At 37.9% G+C, this 14,542-nt stretch overlaps 1 protein-coding gene across 3 annotated transcripts in view; it reads right to left on the bottom strand.

The window, feature by feature from the left end:
- Positions 1-2,536: 2,536 nt before the first annotated feature.
- Positions 2,537-14,542, bottom strand: part of TASP1 (taspase 1) — a 76,659-nt gene continuing 64,653 nt past the window's right edge. For all 3 annotated transcript variants that reach the window (XM_027693350.1, XM_027693351.1, XM_027693352.1), the window contains 2 exons: positions 13,415-13,488; positions 2,537-4,015 (listed from right to left, as the gene is read on the bottom strand). In XM_027693350.1, coding sequence (XP_027549151.1) covers positions 3,920-4,015; positions 13,415-13,488 — 170 coding nt within the window. In that variant the 3' untranslated portion in view covers positions 2,537-3,919. The remainder of the gene's footprint in view (positions 4,016-13,414; positions 13,489-14,542) is intronic.

Raw genomic sequence — 14,542 nt, 5'->3', positions numbered from 1 at the left:
TCAGTTGTGCTGTCTTCAGACCCACTACAGTCATCCTTTGCCACGAGCTTCCATATAAAATCTCAAGACAATTTCCTGCAAGTTACAGGTTCTCAGCATTTCTGGCAGAGCTGAACTCTGGTCGTTCTCAGTCCACCTCCATGGCATCTACAAAATGCTCTGCTGACACTCCATGGAGGCAACAACTCTCCAGGTCTCTCATAAGCCCTCAACTGAAAACCAGCTTCTTTTCCTAAGTCACATTTTAACCTGAAAGGTGGCTCTCTACTGAATTAGGGTGGGATTGCAGCCAGCCATAATTACATTGATCCCCAATGCTGTTAGAATGGCAAGCCTTTTGAGCCCAAGGAGATGCTTTTGAAATAGGGCTGCACATGGACTGTAGGTGTTCAGTTCTTTGCACATATAACACTATAAAACCTGGCCATACAATTCACTGCCTTCAAACAGATAAATCCTGCTGCCACTGAATGACTGGAAGTCTTAGTGTATCATAGAAATCATAGTGAAATTCCAAGTTTCCATTTTTAAAAATGTGTAAGTACATACTTGAGAGCTTCCCATCTAACCCTGCATCATTCTGCTCAAAACTGAGCCACAAAGACCAGCCAGTTGCACCATCACCACATCACTGAAATGTTGCACCTCCAATGCCATAACCAGCAGTATTTTTGATGCTTGTTTCTATACTCTGCTTTTAACTTACATTTTCAGTAACAACAGCAGTCACCCCAACCTTGCTAATTACCCTGGATTTATTACCAGCTTTATTTCCTCCTAGGCTTCCTTCTCCTTTTCACAGCATCTTCCATATTGTCCTTTACAGCTGAATGGCTGCAGTCTCCTTGAATCAGGCCCCCACCTCCTCCTCAGTCAAATCTTTCATACATCACAGCGTTTCCAGAGGTTATTTTACAAGCAGAAAATACACAAAATGGAATTCCCACCACCTCTAAATGGTTTTAGTGCAACAAGCCTCTTTTCCATGACTTGCTCAACTGCAGCTCTCTGAAGTCACACACTGCAGGGCCATGCTGTTAAGGTCCAGGAGCAAAGGAAGACACAAAATGGGTTCTATGTCAAGTTTAGTTTAGGCTATTACAAGCTTTAAGCAGCAAAATTTATTATGTCTGAAGACTTGACTACTGTGGCACCAACCTGTCTGCTACAAAATACTCCAGGACACGTAATTGTGTGTTTGAGTATAAAACCAACAGTATTCAATTTGTTTGTATTTATATGCATTTCATCTGCTGGCCCTTCCTTTATAATTTTAGCCAGCTCTTGCTGTCAAGTGTGTAATTTCCTCTTGGGCTGTATCTGCTTACGCCAGTGGCAATGGTTACTCATCACATTCAGGAGTTTACAGACCACGTCATTGCAGTGTCCATCCTCAACATTTACTTTTCACAAGCCTCTTTTAAGATCAAAATAGAACTAGTAGCAGAATTAGACCCATAATTAAAGTAGTGCAAGACCTTTCACTGGTTTAAGTAGGAGTGAATGATAGGAAATTCCCATCTTCACAATAACTGATACCAAAATTTACATGTTCTAAGACCGTTTCCTTTTCATAAGCGCCTTAGGTAGAAAGTCAGCTCCGCACCTGGCTTATGCTCTGCACCTTGCCTGTGATCCTCAAGATAAGACAATCCTTTTTTTCCATTTTTCCTCTACCTAAACAGGAGAAAAAGTTGGACAATGAAAAGGCAAACTGCTCAATTTCAAACAACTAATTCCTAAGTAGCTTCCTGAAGAAGCCTGGCTTTTTTCACCAAAAAACCCCAAACAAACAAAAAACCAAACAAAGAAACAAAAACAAAATCCCCAAAACAAAATAAAAAAACAAACACAACTCCTCCCCAAAAAAAACCCAAAAGCCAGATTGATTGTAGTATTATATAGATGCAAAAGAAAAGCAAAACACAAAAATAAAAATCCTATGCTGGAATCCAAATCTTCATAAAGAGATATTAAGCAAGTAAGGGGAAGAAACAATTTGCACATTTACATTTTATAAGCCATTCTGTCACACTTACTTCATGAAAAAGTAAATTCACACCAAAGTTTCTATGACATCATGAGTGAATAGCACTTTTATCAGGAAAACAGGCTAACACTGTTTCTTTAGCTTTTCCAATAACAAGGTCACTTTCAAATGTGGCTATGTACAAATATAATCAATTTTTCATTCACCACACCATGAAGTGCCCACACAATCATTTAATGATGCCTGTCAGAACAGTTTTAATGGATGTGACAGCACAGATTCTTTGCTTCAACATTTCTGAAGTGCTGTGGGACAGTTCATTTTATCACACCACAAGTGTATCACTGAGGATCCAGTCTGGTTACTTCAGCACAAACTGAAGACTGGTGCATTTCACCTGCAACCTAGAAAGCCCCTGTTTTGTATTATTTACAGAACTGTATCAAAATATCTTCAACTACAGGACAACTTCGATGTCACAATTAAAAAACCACACAGAGATGACAGCATCTCGATGTACGCTGTAGTATAACAGTGAAAATGAACTCAGGCTGTTAAAAAAAATTTATTCTTTTCCATGAAAGATTGGTACTACAATCAATATAACCATTTCATCAGTCAAGTATGTCTGTTATAGGCAGGCACAACATTACAAAACAGGCAAGTACAATGCCCAGTTAAGCGAATACAGTCGGAATATCTATTCATCCACTATTTCTGAAAACAGAATTATCAAATATCCACCAGGGAAAAAGATGAACTATTTTAATTTCTCTTTGGCATACTTATCAGGACAATGAATGAATTACAAAAGTCTTCTATTGCTGCCAGTGCTGTGAAGGAAAAAGGACTTCAGTGGAAGGCTGTACGTCAGAACTCACTTTTAGGACTCGTGGCAAACACCAGTTCAGCTGCCAACGCTTCACGAGGCAGACAAAGATTACATTGTTTTAAAACTACAGTTTTGTTGAAGGTATCAAAAGAGTTACAGTAAATTTATGCACAGTACATACATATTACACACAGTTATATAAATACCCATGCTGTGGGCTGGACTTGAGGAAGTTGCTTTACCAACACCAAAGCTCAATATCAGCCCTCCCAGCAGCCACTGAATACACATTGCACTTCGCATCCAGTAATATGTTCATTTCTGTACCTCTCTTAAAAATAGATTTAAACAGAAGCGAAGAATAATATCCAATCTTTCCATAAACTTTGTTTTCTTATTTACACTGTAATATTCCATTATACATAAAGACTGCATTACACATTATCTTCATATAGCTTTTTGTAATACATACAGCTTGGAGCTATTAACATCTTAGTTTGGGAACAAGAGATATGACCTATAAGACTATTTTAAAAAAAACAATTTGAGCCTTAATTTTGCTCTAGTTTGTTTCACTGAAACCACTTCTTTGAACAGAAAAGAAAATCCTCCTTATTGAGGAGGAAAAAAAAACAACTCATGGTTAAACTACTCTGGATTTCCTTAAACCACTGTAAAACTTAGAAACCACAATAATTTTTTTGCATAATTACAGAGCCACTTCAAAGGTCTGCAACTTTTAAACTCAGAACATGTATGACAATTGTGACCATATCTTGAAATTAAATAATTATTTTTTTTAAAACTTTCGGTTATTTTTCAAACATAAACCAATGAAAACACAGTCGTTGATCATACATGATCTTTGCACAACTGGGGAGAATTCCTATTTTATTAGGGGGAAAAATGAACATGCAAACACCCCCATTCACAGAGTGAGAACATAAACTACAGCAGCACTTGTCTCAAGTTATGGTGCACGTGGTTGCAATACGGAGTATAAAACAAGAGCAGAATTTCCAACATCTGTTAAAACACAAAAACCAACCCCTTATTGTACAAAAAGTCATTCACATTCTTTGCAATGAAGTGAGGAATCAGCTGCTCTCTGGACTCTCCAGCCTGCAAACTCCTCCTTCTATTGCCACAGACTGTCCTGCCACAGCTCCGGGAGGAAGCCTTGAAATGTGAGTCTGTGGAAAAGTCAAGAGAGTATTAATGAATGAGAAGAGGCAAAATTATGCAGGGCAAAGTAATAAGTATTGAATAATTAAGCTATTCCATCACTGAAGTCTGAGGACAAACTACAAAGCAACTTGAAAAGCTGCAAACAACCGAGTTTTTCTATTCTCTTTGCATTAATGTTTAACACACAAAGAAAAGGACCATGACAGATGCATAGAAGAGATAAACTGGATGACCCAGCACACTGAAAGTAGAAAGGAATATCTATAGTGAAGACAAAAGAATAATTCTGGCATTTCATGGTTTATAAGCCTGCTTCTTAGGGAGATTCAAAAGAGTTTAGTATGGAAATATACCTTACAGAAACCTTGGACACAAACTAAATAAACTAACACTTCAGAGCATAAGGCAACTGCAATGATCAGGATGGAAAGAGGAAACTCCTCTGCATAAAATACCTACTTGTCCTCCTAAAAAAAACCTCCAAATACCTCCTGTTACCAACTATTATATGAATCAACCCAAAACCCAATTGTGTTCCTGCCAATAGGCATCTTTTTTTCATGGAGAAATTTTAAAAGCCTTTGAGATGGCTCTGGAATATTTTAGCCAGAAAGTGGGCACATGTGTCTGTATACACAAAACTTCAGCTTAAACCTCCGTTGTAATTCAGTGAGTTTTATTACTGAGGGGCAAAAGCACCCACTTATGAAAAGATACTTTGACTCATGGTTAAAAGTAATGACTTTTTATCCCTCTTGCAAATGCTTTTACACTGTGAAAACTGCTCATGTTACATTAAATTAGGAACTAGAAATGATTCCCACTATGGTATAAAGCTCACAACAGAGAAGTTGCTGGCATTTAGAAATTACAGCTTCCTGGAAGTGCAGCCCACCACATATTTAAGTGTTTGTACACACATTATCCCATTTAAAAGATTTAAATATTGCAAAATGTGTACTTTGCAATGAGGCAATGGCTTCTGACAAGAAGCATAGATGGAAAAGTTCAGTAAGAATAACTTACTAATGAGCAGAAAGTGATTTAAAACTGTAACCACAGTTCATTGCATTGAAGAGGCACTTGGTGTCTCAGTGGCAGCTTCTTTTAATTCCTTTCTTGATAAGGGTATCCTGGTGTCTGCTCTTAGGTGGTCTTGTTTTCAGTTAAATTACACAGTGAGATTTAATTAAAAACATATCAATGTTTTTATTTTACTGCTAAAACTTTGATCTCTGGCCTTCCTGCTTGATATATGAACATCTTCCTACTTTCAGAACAATTTCAGTTACAACTGTGATTTACCAGTACAAGAAGAAAAGACTCTCTTCAAATCTGTTACTTTCCCCCAAAATGTAACTGACAATTTTTTGTAAATGTTATTTCATAAATTTAAAGAAATAAAAAAAAGGAAGAAAATGAAGTGGAAGAAGGATATTGTTTATTTTTAGGACTGACAGATCCAAGATATGTTTCCAAGTCTGCAAATATTTCTAAATGAGAAGTGGGACAGGATGACAGTACAAAAGCAGCAATGTTTGATGGGCACACTATCAAGTTTCCTCAGAGGAAGAATGCCACCCGTTTGCTTAGTGAGATACTGCAATTAAAGCAAACCAATAAGTTAATCCTAGTAAGTTTCTGAGCAAGGAAAGGAAAATATATAAGAGGGGATAAGCAGGTAGTCACTATCTATCAGTGCATTAGCAAGCAGTTCTGCTTAAATAGCTGTCCAAAACACAATTCCTATACAAAACCCCATTTCCTACAAAAGGAAAAACACGTTTCCCAGACAAAAGACCCCAAACCACCATACACTAGCATCTGTACACTTGCATTTTACAGAAACACCCAACCACATCTAACAAAACCTTTCTTAAAGCCTTCACTTGCATCCTGTTTCTTTGCATACTTTATGCAATGGAGTAAATACAGATGCTGGTTTACACTGACTACTTTTTATTACTTTCACCCATGGCTTCCTTATGTAGAACAAAAAAGAGGCAGATCTAAGATGATAGTGTTTAAAATATGCTACTTAATAAGTAATTTGAAAGGATAACACTGCCATGTCAAGACAACTTCAGAAAACTCCCGAGTGAATTCTTACAATTATATCTCCCTTGTTCTTAACCATAAGAACAAACTTCAGTAAACAAAAAGAAACATCAAAGAACACTTAATATTTTTAAATGAACCACAGAGCTTATTTGTACAGTTTGTTACATTTTTATACCCCAACATCATATTTTACATTGAGTCCAGATTGTATAGTCAATTAAGTTTAGATTTTAAAAACATAAAAATAAAAAAGCAAACAAAAAAGAACAACAATGGAAAGGTTTTAATTGAACTCGATTAGTGTGTCAGCTTTACAAGTTGAATCGACCCACACCTGGAAGAAATTGTGCCTGGGAGCACCAAAAAAGGAAAATAAATAGTTTTCCTAAATTAATCCTCCACTCAGTTTCAGGGAAGCTTCTCTTTGAGGAAACCATACGCCAAGGAAAGGTAGATTAGGAATGATGGGGCCATCCATACCTTCAGCTCCATAAATAGGTTTTACTGCCCCAAGAATATTCTGATTTGATTTGCTTTCCCAGAGAAAAGTGAGATTGCTGAGGGGCAGTAGGAGCTGAGGTACCAACAGCTGGGTCACCAGTTATTCATCCCAGATTTTTGCTGCAGCTTAAAGAAGGAACCTCGTGCCCACAGTTCCAAAGGAAAAAAAGGCAAACGCTGGATGAAACATTTGATTCTGCTTCCCACCCCTCCATAAAGCACAAACAAGCTCACCAACCTTCAGACACTGATTCCTGCTCCGTGTACTTGCCTTCCAAACTCACGGTGCTTTGCTCTTTCCCTCCTAACCAAACCAAAATCATGGAGTTACCAAACCCCAAACCCAAGTGCTGCAGACCCTGGAATGTTACTGTCTCTCAGTGTCTTTTGATGCAGCACTGCAAAGTTCCCATGACCCTTCAAGTCCAAAACTAAGAGGTCTTTCTGCCCTGGAATAAATGTTAACTGCTGCATGTTTTCATCTTTTCATCGCGAACATTTGATCTACTTTTCCAGTTACATATTTTTTGTGTACCTTTTTCTTTTTTCAAATAAATAAATTCTACAAATTGTGCCAAGACTTACTTCATGTCTCATATGCAAGGATTCTGAAACAACCTTGAGACCAACTAATATCAAAAAGATATTTTTTTTTAAAGATCTAGTCTCCTCCTTTTATTCACATAAAATATTAGTTTCTCACAACAACTTTGGGTGGTTTTCTTTCATTAAAAGCATAAATACAATGCAAAATGAATATAAAATTCAAGCCCAAAGACAGACAGGGCTGCATGAGAAAGCTGAAGTCAATCAAACACTGCCAAGAGGACAGAGTACAACTACCAGATGGCAGCACATTCAGTTCTTAAGCAAATCTAGAGAGTATTTCATGTGTTTAGCTCTCTTATTACATGCTCAGGATGTGCTTTAGACAGAATAATTTATAAAACAAACTTTTTCCATTCATTACACTATTGAGATGAAATAATGAAAGACCAAGGACATCATATCCTTAAGGAAATTGCTTTCTACAACTCTGCTCCTTAAAAAAAGAGTATCACCAAACCCATATATTCTTTAGGAATCTGGAGCTTTCTAGCTGGCCACACTCTTCCACCACAAGAACCATCTAGCCATACATTCTCAATTTATTTTCTAAGCAGTAACAGCCCATTTTGGCAGCAGCTCTGCTGCTCTGTCTCCCGGGAAGCTCTTCTCCAACCTAGTTTGTGTGTACACCTGCAGTGTGACAGGAGAAGGTGCCCTGCAAAACACTGGAAACTGCTGTTATCTCAATATCCCATGTGCAACTCCTTTGGTGAAATCTCAATAAAGAAATAAAGGGGAAAAAATAAAAAGAGAGGCTCCAGAATATTGTCCTTCTTGGCAAATGACAGAAAGAAAGACACACTGATGGGGCGTTTCTGGCTGTCAGGCACTGAAAATACTGATTCTACACACAGGTTGCTTAGGAAGTTAATGGTTTTCCAAGCTCAGACTCGTTCTGTGGGTTAAGTATATTACTATAAACTATTTATATATCCAACCAAATCACTTATACACGTATTAAGACAGTCTAAAGCCACAAACCAACCCACCATCTATTCAGCTCAGTGTCCCAGGGTTTTGTAGAGGTGTTCTAAAATACTGCCATGTATCTTCAAATGTGATTTGTACCATCCTGAACTGCAGGTGCCAAGTCAGGTTATTGCACTAATATTTGCATAGCTGGATATATAATCCCATCTCCCCTGCTCCATTCTAAAACACATCAGCCAGATACAAGGACAGTTCTAGAACAACTGGTTTTATGCAAGAACCCAATCCAAAAAACTGAACTTATCTTCTCATCTCAGAGCCCAGAATTTCCACAAAGGTCTACGAGCCAAACATTTTAACTGGCATCTTAGCACTAAAGGTTACTTCCAACAAATAGAAAAACCTTATTTTTATGAGAGAACTAGATGCTCCACTGTATGCACAGAGTTCTTTTCAAACAAAAATTTCTGACTGATTCCCCAGTCTCCAGACAAGAGTGCAGATTAAGGAAAATTAGGTACAACAGTGACATATATTTTCCTGTCTCATAAAGTTAAAAGACTGTCTCTGTAGTCTGAAATGAATGACTGAATTATTTGACTTCGTATTTCTGTTCACTAAACAGGCTCAGTAAATTTTTCCACTCATTTTCAAATTAGAATTAGGATTCTTCCAAGATGTTTTTCTTCACCCAACTAGCACTGGATAACTGCTCTTCTCCTGACAAAGGGCTTTCACAGACCTTTCAGTCACAAAGCAAAATACAGAAGCTCATCCTGAAATCAGTGTTTGTCACATGTATCACCTCAAACACAGAGGGAAGGACTCGTGCTAAATTTTTCAGCATCAGTAAAGCTGAATAAATCTGATGACAACACCTGACATCTCGACAGGAAAAATGAATTGGAAATGGTCTCCCTGTCCACCATGTTTCCTCATACTGGAAAATGAAATGAACTGTCAAAGATAAAAGTTTCTGTTTGCATATGGCAACCACAACCTCTGGTGTGGACAGCATTCGCTGCTGATGGATGTTTGCAAACACAGCAAAATGCAACACTCTCCACTGCTGTTACACCGTGTCTTGCAAAGCAACTTGAATTTGGCTCATTAGAAAATGGAAAGCATGGCACATGTAGCTTTGCATTATTAAAACCTGCCATAACATCAAGCTTAGCAATTCGTGCTGTAAGAACTGCGTATCTGCCAGAGAGAGATTTAAACTGGCAACTGGATTGGATTACGTTCAATACTGCAACTAGATTTTCAGAAATTCACTGTCTAGGTCATCTAGCTGTCAGAAAAACTAAAACCTATGAGGCTGAACTACAAGAATATCTCAAAAGTATTGCAATGTTTAAAATAATTGCAAAAGTTTGCATCATTTATACACAGATCATAGAGCAAAGTTATATATATTAAGAAATATAGTGAGTTGACAAATTATTTCAAATACCTACACATAATACATGACCAAAACTGCACTTTGCTGGTATTGAGATTGGATCTTTTACTGGAAAAAAAGCACTCTGACTTCAAATACTAAAGAAAACACTGAGCAAGTGCCTATTTTCAAGCAAAAACATCAGCCACCACATTGAGAGCCACTACTCTCAATCACCATGGCAAGACACTTGTGAGATCCAGGAAAAAATAACTATCTTGGTCACTTAGACTTTCTGCACACAGAATACCGCAGGACTCGAGCAAACAAATACTGTGCGGACCCTGCCTGAGGTAAAAGGGCTCCTGCTGGATTATGCACAGATATACAACATTAAATAAAAAAAAAAGGCTGCCTACCCATGGCCAGAACCTCCAAGAGATGCAGGTGGTATGAGAACTCACATTGCAGGCATACACTGCACTGTCATTTGAGACTGAAGGACTTATTTTCCTTTGCAACATCCTCCACTGGGCAGCAGACGAGGAACAATAAGACATGAAGACTATGTCACTGAGAAGAGTCAATTAACTTATGCAACCTACCCACCAATACTCCTTCCGTCCCATTCCCTATTTACATCTAAAATCACATTATGGTGAATTCAAGGAATTATTTCTTCCCAAATTGCATGGCAAACCCTGGCACAGAGCGATTATGAAGCTGGTTGTGCCAAGAACAAAAGAATCCAGCTGAACCAGCAAGGATATGCCTTGATCAGCTGCTTGTGGCAGTGATGTAAGGGCTCAAGGGCATGAAAATCTGAGGGAAGCCAATGGGACATCCACTATGCAGGTGATGAAGATGACACTGCCAGAGTTATCAGTGGTGGAGGAGCTGAAATACTTCCAGCATCAAGAAAAAATAATAGGCCGTGCGACCAGAGGTGACTGTGTCAGCAAAAAGGTGCGAACTTCGTTCATCTGGCAAGGCTCCATGGCATTTTTAAAGTAACATTCAACCCAAGCATTTTAATCCAACAGGAAATGGTGACTTTTCCAGGCAACTGGCTTTCCGAAAAAACAGACTGGACATCTTTCCAAAAAGTGGAAACTGCAGGCTCAGCCATTTGATGCTGGTGAGTGATCATTCAGGCTGTCTGGGTTGTAGGGGAGGGCCCAGCTGCAGAACCCAGTCTTCCCTAAACTGGGAGAAAACAAACCCCTGTTGCAAGGATACTTCCAAATCAGTACTTGGGAGAGCTCACAATGTTAAAATCCAGAAGCACCAGCAGGTCAGGATGTACAAACCACTTCAAGTCTCCCATTCCACTTTCCTGTCCCTCTGTTCTTTTGAGGAGTTGCTGAGAGTTAATTGGTCGAGTGTGTCTCCACATCTTGAGCACACCAGTGTCTGCAGGTGAGCTGGTATCCAGCTCATAAGTATTTGTCTTGTAAGAAAGGCATTCTGCATCTCCACAGTCTTCATCTGAGGTTGAGAACCACCATTTGCTGGGTTCTATTATGAATTACATTAACCTCCCATGCCCAAAGAACCACAGTATAAAGCAGGATACTTTTGTCCTTAGTATGTACCCCTTTATATAATTAAGATTCTAATATTAGTCTAATTAATAGCAGTAGACACTAAAAAACCTTCTCACTTTCTAAAAGTCTTGCTTTTGTTTTCATGTGCATTAAATTAAACCAGTCCAGAATCAGCCACTGTGACAACCCCTCAATTTAAGAATAAAACTCAAATCCTAGACTGATGAAAGAAATAAAACCTGAAGTTCTTTACCACCCTAGAAAAACAGGAAAGCAAACGTTTCCTTACAAGTTGCTGCCTGATCATTTTGTTATGGTCCTCATAAACAAGTGATATTTTATACTTTTATGGATTCTTATCCCATTATTCTTTCATGGCAAGCACTCAAAATTAACTGTACCAAAACAGTTACTTCTATTAAAGAACAGATTTTTTTTTTCACTTGCAATACATTGTGTTCTATTTCAAGCCCGGTTTTCCATCTATAACTTAGTCCTAGTTGTAGCAGAACAAAATTCCAGCTTTTATGACAGAAGACTTTTTTTGATCAATAGAAGTCAGCAGCAAAAGCGTTTGTGGTTTTTCTCTGGAAAGCATTTGTGGCCACAGACTCAAAGGAGGAAGAAAGGGAGGAGGATTAACTCTTCAATGAAGGTCAAAAACATAATTTAAAAGTGAACCAAGAAGAGCAGCTGTGTCTGTCAGCACAATCAGGATTACCAGCTGGAGAATTTACCAGCAGTATGAAAACAATGCACACCAGATGTCAAATGTTGCAACTGCGAGTAGGGAAACATCTCTGGGCATGGCACTGTCATGCTAGTACTCATTACCAGACAGATTTCATATTTAGCATTTAGTTATTAATTAGACAGACACTACTGGGAAGAAAAAATAACATTTTGAGCCTCACAGTGTAAGCCAGAGGCAGGTGTGCACAATGGAAACATTTAACATCTCACAGTTCTTTAACTGCAAACACAAGACAATGATTTTAAAATCAACTAGCCAATACTAGAACATCTGCAGCTGAGCTTGCTTTAGCTTCTCTCAGTTGAATTTGAACTTTAAGCTTCAGTTTGGGCTTTTTTGAAATAAATCTGAAATAAATATTAAGAAAAGAAGTAAAATCACACTCTCTTCCATGAATAGTTATCTGGAAAGAATTGTACATAAGTTATGAAAGCAAATACTTCACTAACACCTCTACCAGCACTTCCTTCACCAGCTGCTTGTTATCTTTGTCTTTATGGGGCATTCTTATCTTTTTTTCCTACACATTTTACTCCAGGAGGATGAACTCATCCATTCCCAGTGCTTCAAACAGCGTGTTACACCATTTTTTGTTGTTTAAAATATCTGATGTAGATTTCCTGCTTTTATACATTCTTTGATTACCTTGCTTGCATACTCCTTTGTATTTCTCTCTCAAATTAAATAGAGAAAATAGGGGAAAAAAAAAAGAAATATAAGAGAGAGAGCAGGGCTTGGGTTTTGTAGTCCTCTCCCTCCCCATGGCTGATGACTAAACTTTCTTCTTCAGCAGATACTTCTTCCAGCTCATTCTCCCTTCCTCTAACTAGTTCTGAACTGTTCATTCTCAGTCTTGAATTATTATGGCTGCACATGTATAAATGTCTACAGAAATCATGATTCTGTCTTTGCTTGCAGCTTCCTCCACGTCCATTCTCATTGTCCAAACATCTCTCTCAAATGCTCTACTTGCTACACTGCAGTACCTTTTTCTCCCTTCAATGCCATATTTCCAGGAATAGATGGCTTATCCACTTACTTAATCCCTACTCCTTGATCTTGATGTTAAGGAATTTTCCAGTTTCCATTGCTAAATTCAAGTTTAACATATTATTTCCTTCATGAAAAATAAATTATCAGACCCCAAGATACTGAAAACATGGATGCTAATATCCAAATTATTTATCATAGAGGCTATTCTGGGAATTGTTTGAAGTTTGTTTTACAACTTCCTTGATGGGATGGTGCAATTGCTTTATCTGAAGGAAGACATGCCCAGAGAAAAATATAGTACCACCCTAAATAGCCAGTAAAACTGAATCAAGCTGGATAAAGTTATTCAAATACAATTACTGTCAGCAAAGGGAATGGATATGTGTTTGTGACACCTTATCCTGAATAAAACATATGTTAGCATAGAGTTGTTAACTGCTGCAATTAAAAAAAAAAGGAATTAGAAATGCCCAATCAATTGATACATTTAACTGCTTATGCACCCATTACTCTTACCATTCTATTAAAGATAGAAATTTCTTATATATCTCATTATTATTAATTCAAATTCTCCTTAGTTTCTGCACTCTTTCTAATGTATTAAAACCTATTCCTCATGGCTTACCTTAGCTTTGCCATCCTGTGCAGACATATATCCTACACACATGCTCTCTGTTGTATGGCTCCACAGAAATTCCACTATAAAGGAAAATGCAAGAAGTCACAAAAAACAACTTGGATTAAAATATAAGATGTAATTTAACAAGATTGGAATCTTGAGGAACAAATACAGCTTAAAATATCTCTTGGGAAAGGACAAAAAGCAAACTTGAAGAACAAAAACTACTTACCAGAATAATTCAATCTCATAAGAAACAGCTATCAAACAAACCAGATTTTCCTGCACTATCTGCAGTCACACACTGCAGAACTAATACCCAGAATGAGAACGTTACTTCAATGATCTGGAGCCTCCAAGATGAGAAATTGCAGTTAAAAGATAGGACTAATTTCTAAAGCAGGTGTCTGTTCCAACCATAAAGTAAAAGCTGATATAATTTTCATTTGCTTGTCTTGAACCCAGACAAAAGCGCACCAAACCAGCAGAATCCCAGATGGCCTACAAGGATTCTGTAGAATTGACACACTGTGAACAGAATAGCCAGTTACAAGCTTCTTTTTCACAGAACTGAGCATAAATATAAACATAGTATGTAACTACCAATGGCTAAATGGAGATTTGTGGTTTTGCTGCACAAGAAAGATACAGGAAAACATGAAGAAGTAGTCAAACTTGCAATAAGGGAACTGAAGATATAAAGCAGGCAGGAAAGACATCTGGTGAAAGCCAAATTATCCTGCAGAAAAAGCAGGAGAGGCGTCTGAGGGAAGCAGAGCAACACTACACAATAAGTAAGAAAGATTCCCGGCAAAATTAGAGCAAGACCTGGATCCAAAAGTATCCTGAATTACAACAGCACATGCAATCACCCCCTTCCTTTGTGGAGAGCTTGAGGAGCACCAAAGGTAAGAGAGGAAAAGGAAGATGGAGAAGAAACAAGATCATTTTGATTTTGTCTTCCCTATCAAAGCACTCTCAGATCTGATCACGTGGACCCCCAGCACCAGCCATACAGCCTCAGGTCTCTGGGACTGCACTCACAGCTAATTTAGGATATAAATTAACAAACTGTTGGTTAAAGACCAACTGTTGTGTTTGCAGTGATAATGAATCACTGCTCACATGTATTGT

The sequence above is a fragment of the Neopelma chrysocephalum genome, unplaced genomic scaffold (genome assembly GCF_003984885.1).
Source record: "Neopelma chrysocephalum unplaced genomic scaffold, ASM398488v2 Primary Assembly neopelma1_91, whole genome shotgun sequence".
Classification (NCBI taxonomy): domain Eukaryota; kingdom Metazoa; phylum Chordata; class Aves; order Passeriformes; family Pipridae; genus Neopelma; species Neopelma chrysocephalum.
This window is presented reverse-complemented; position numbering and strand designations above follow the sequence as displayed.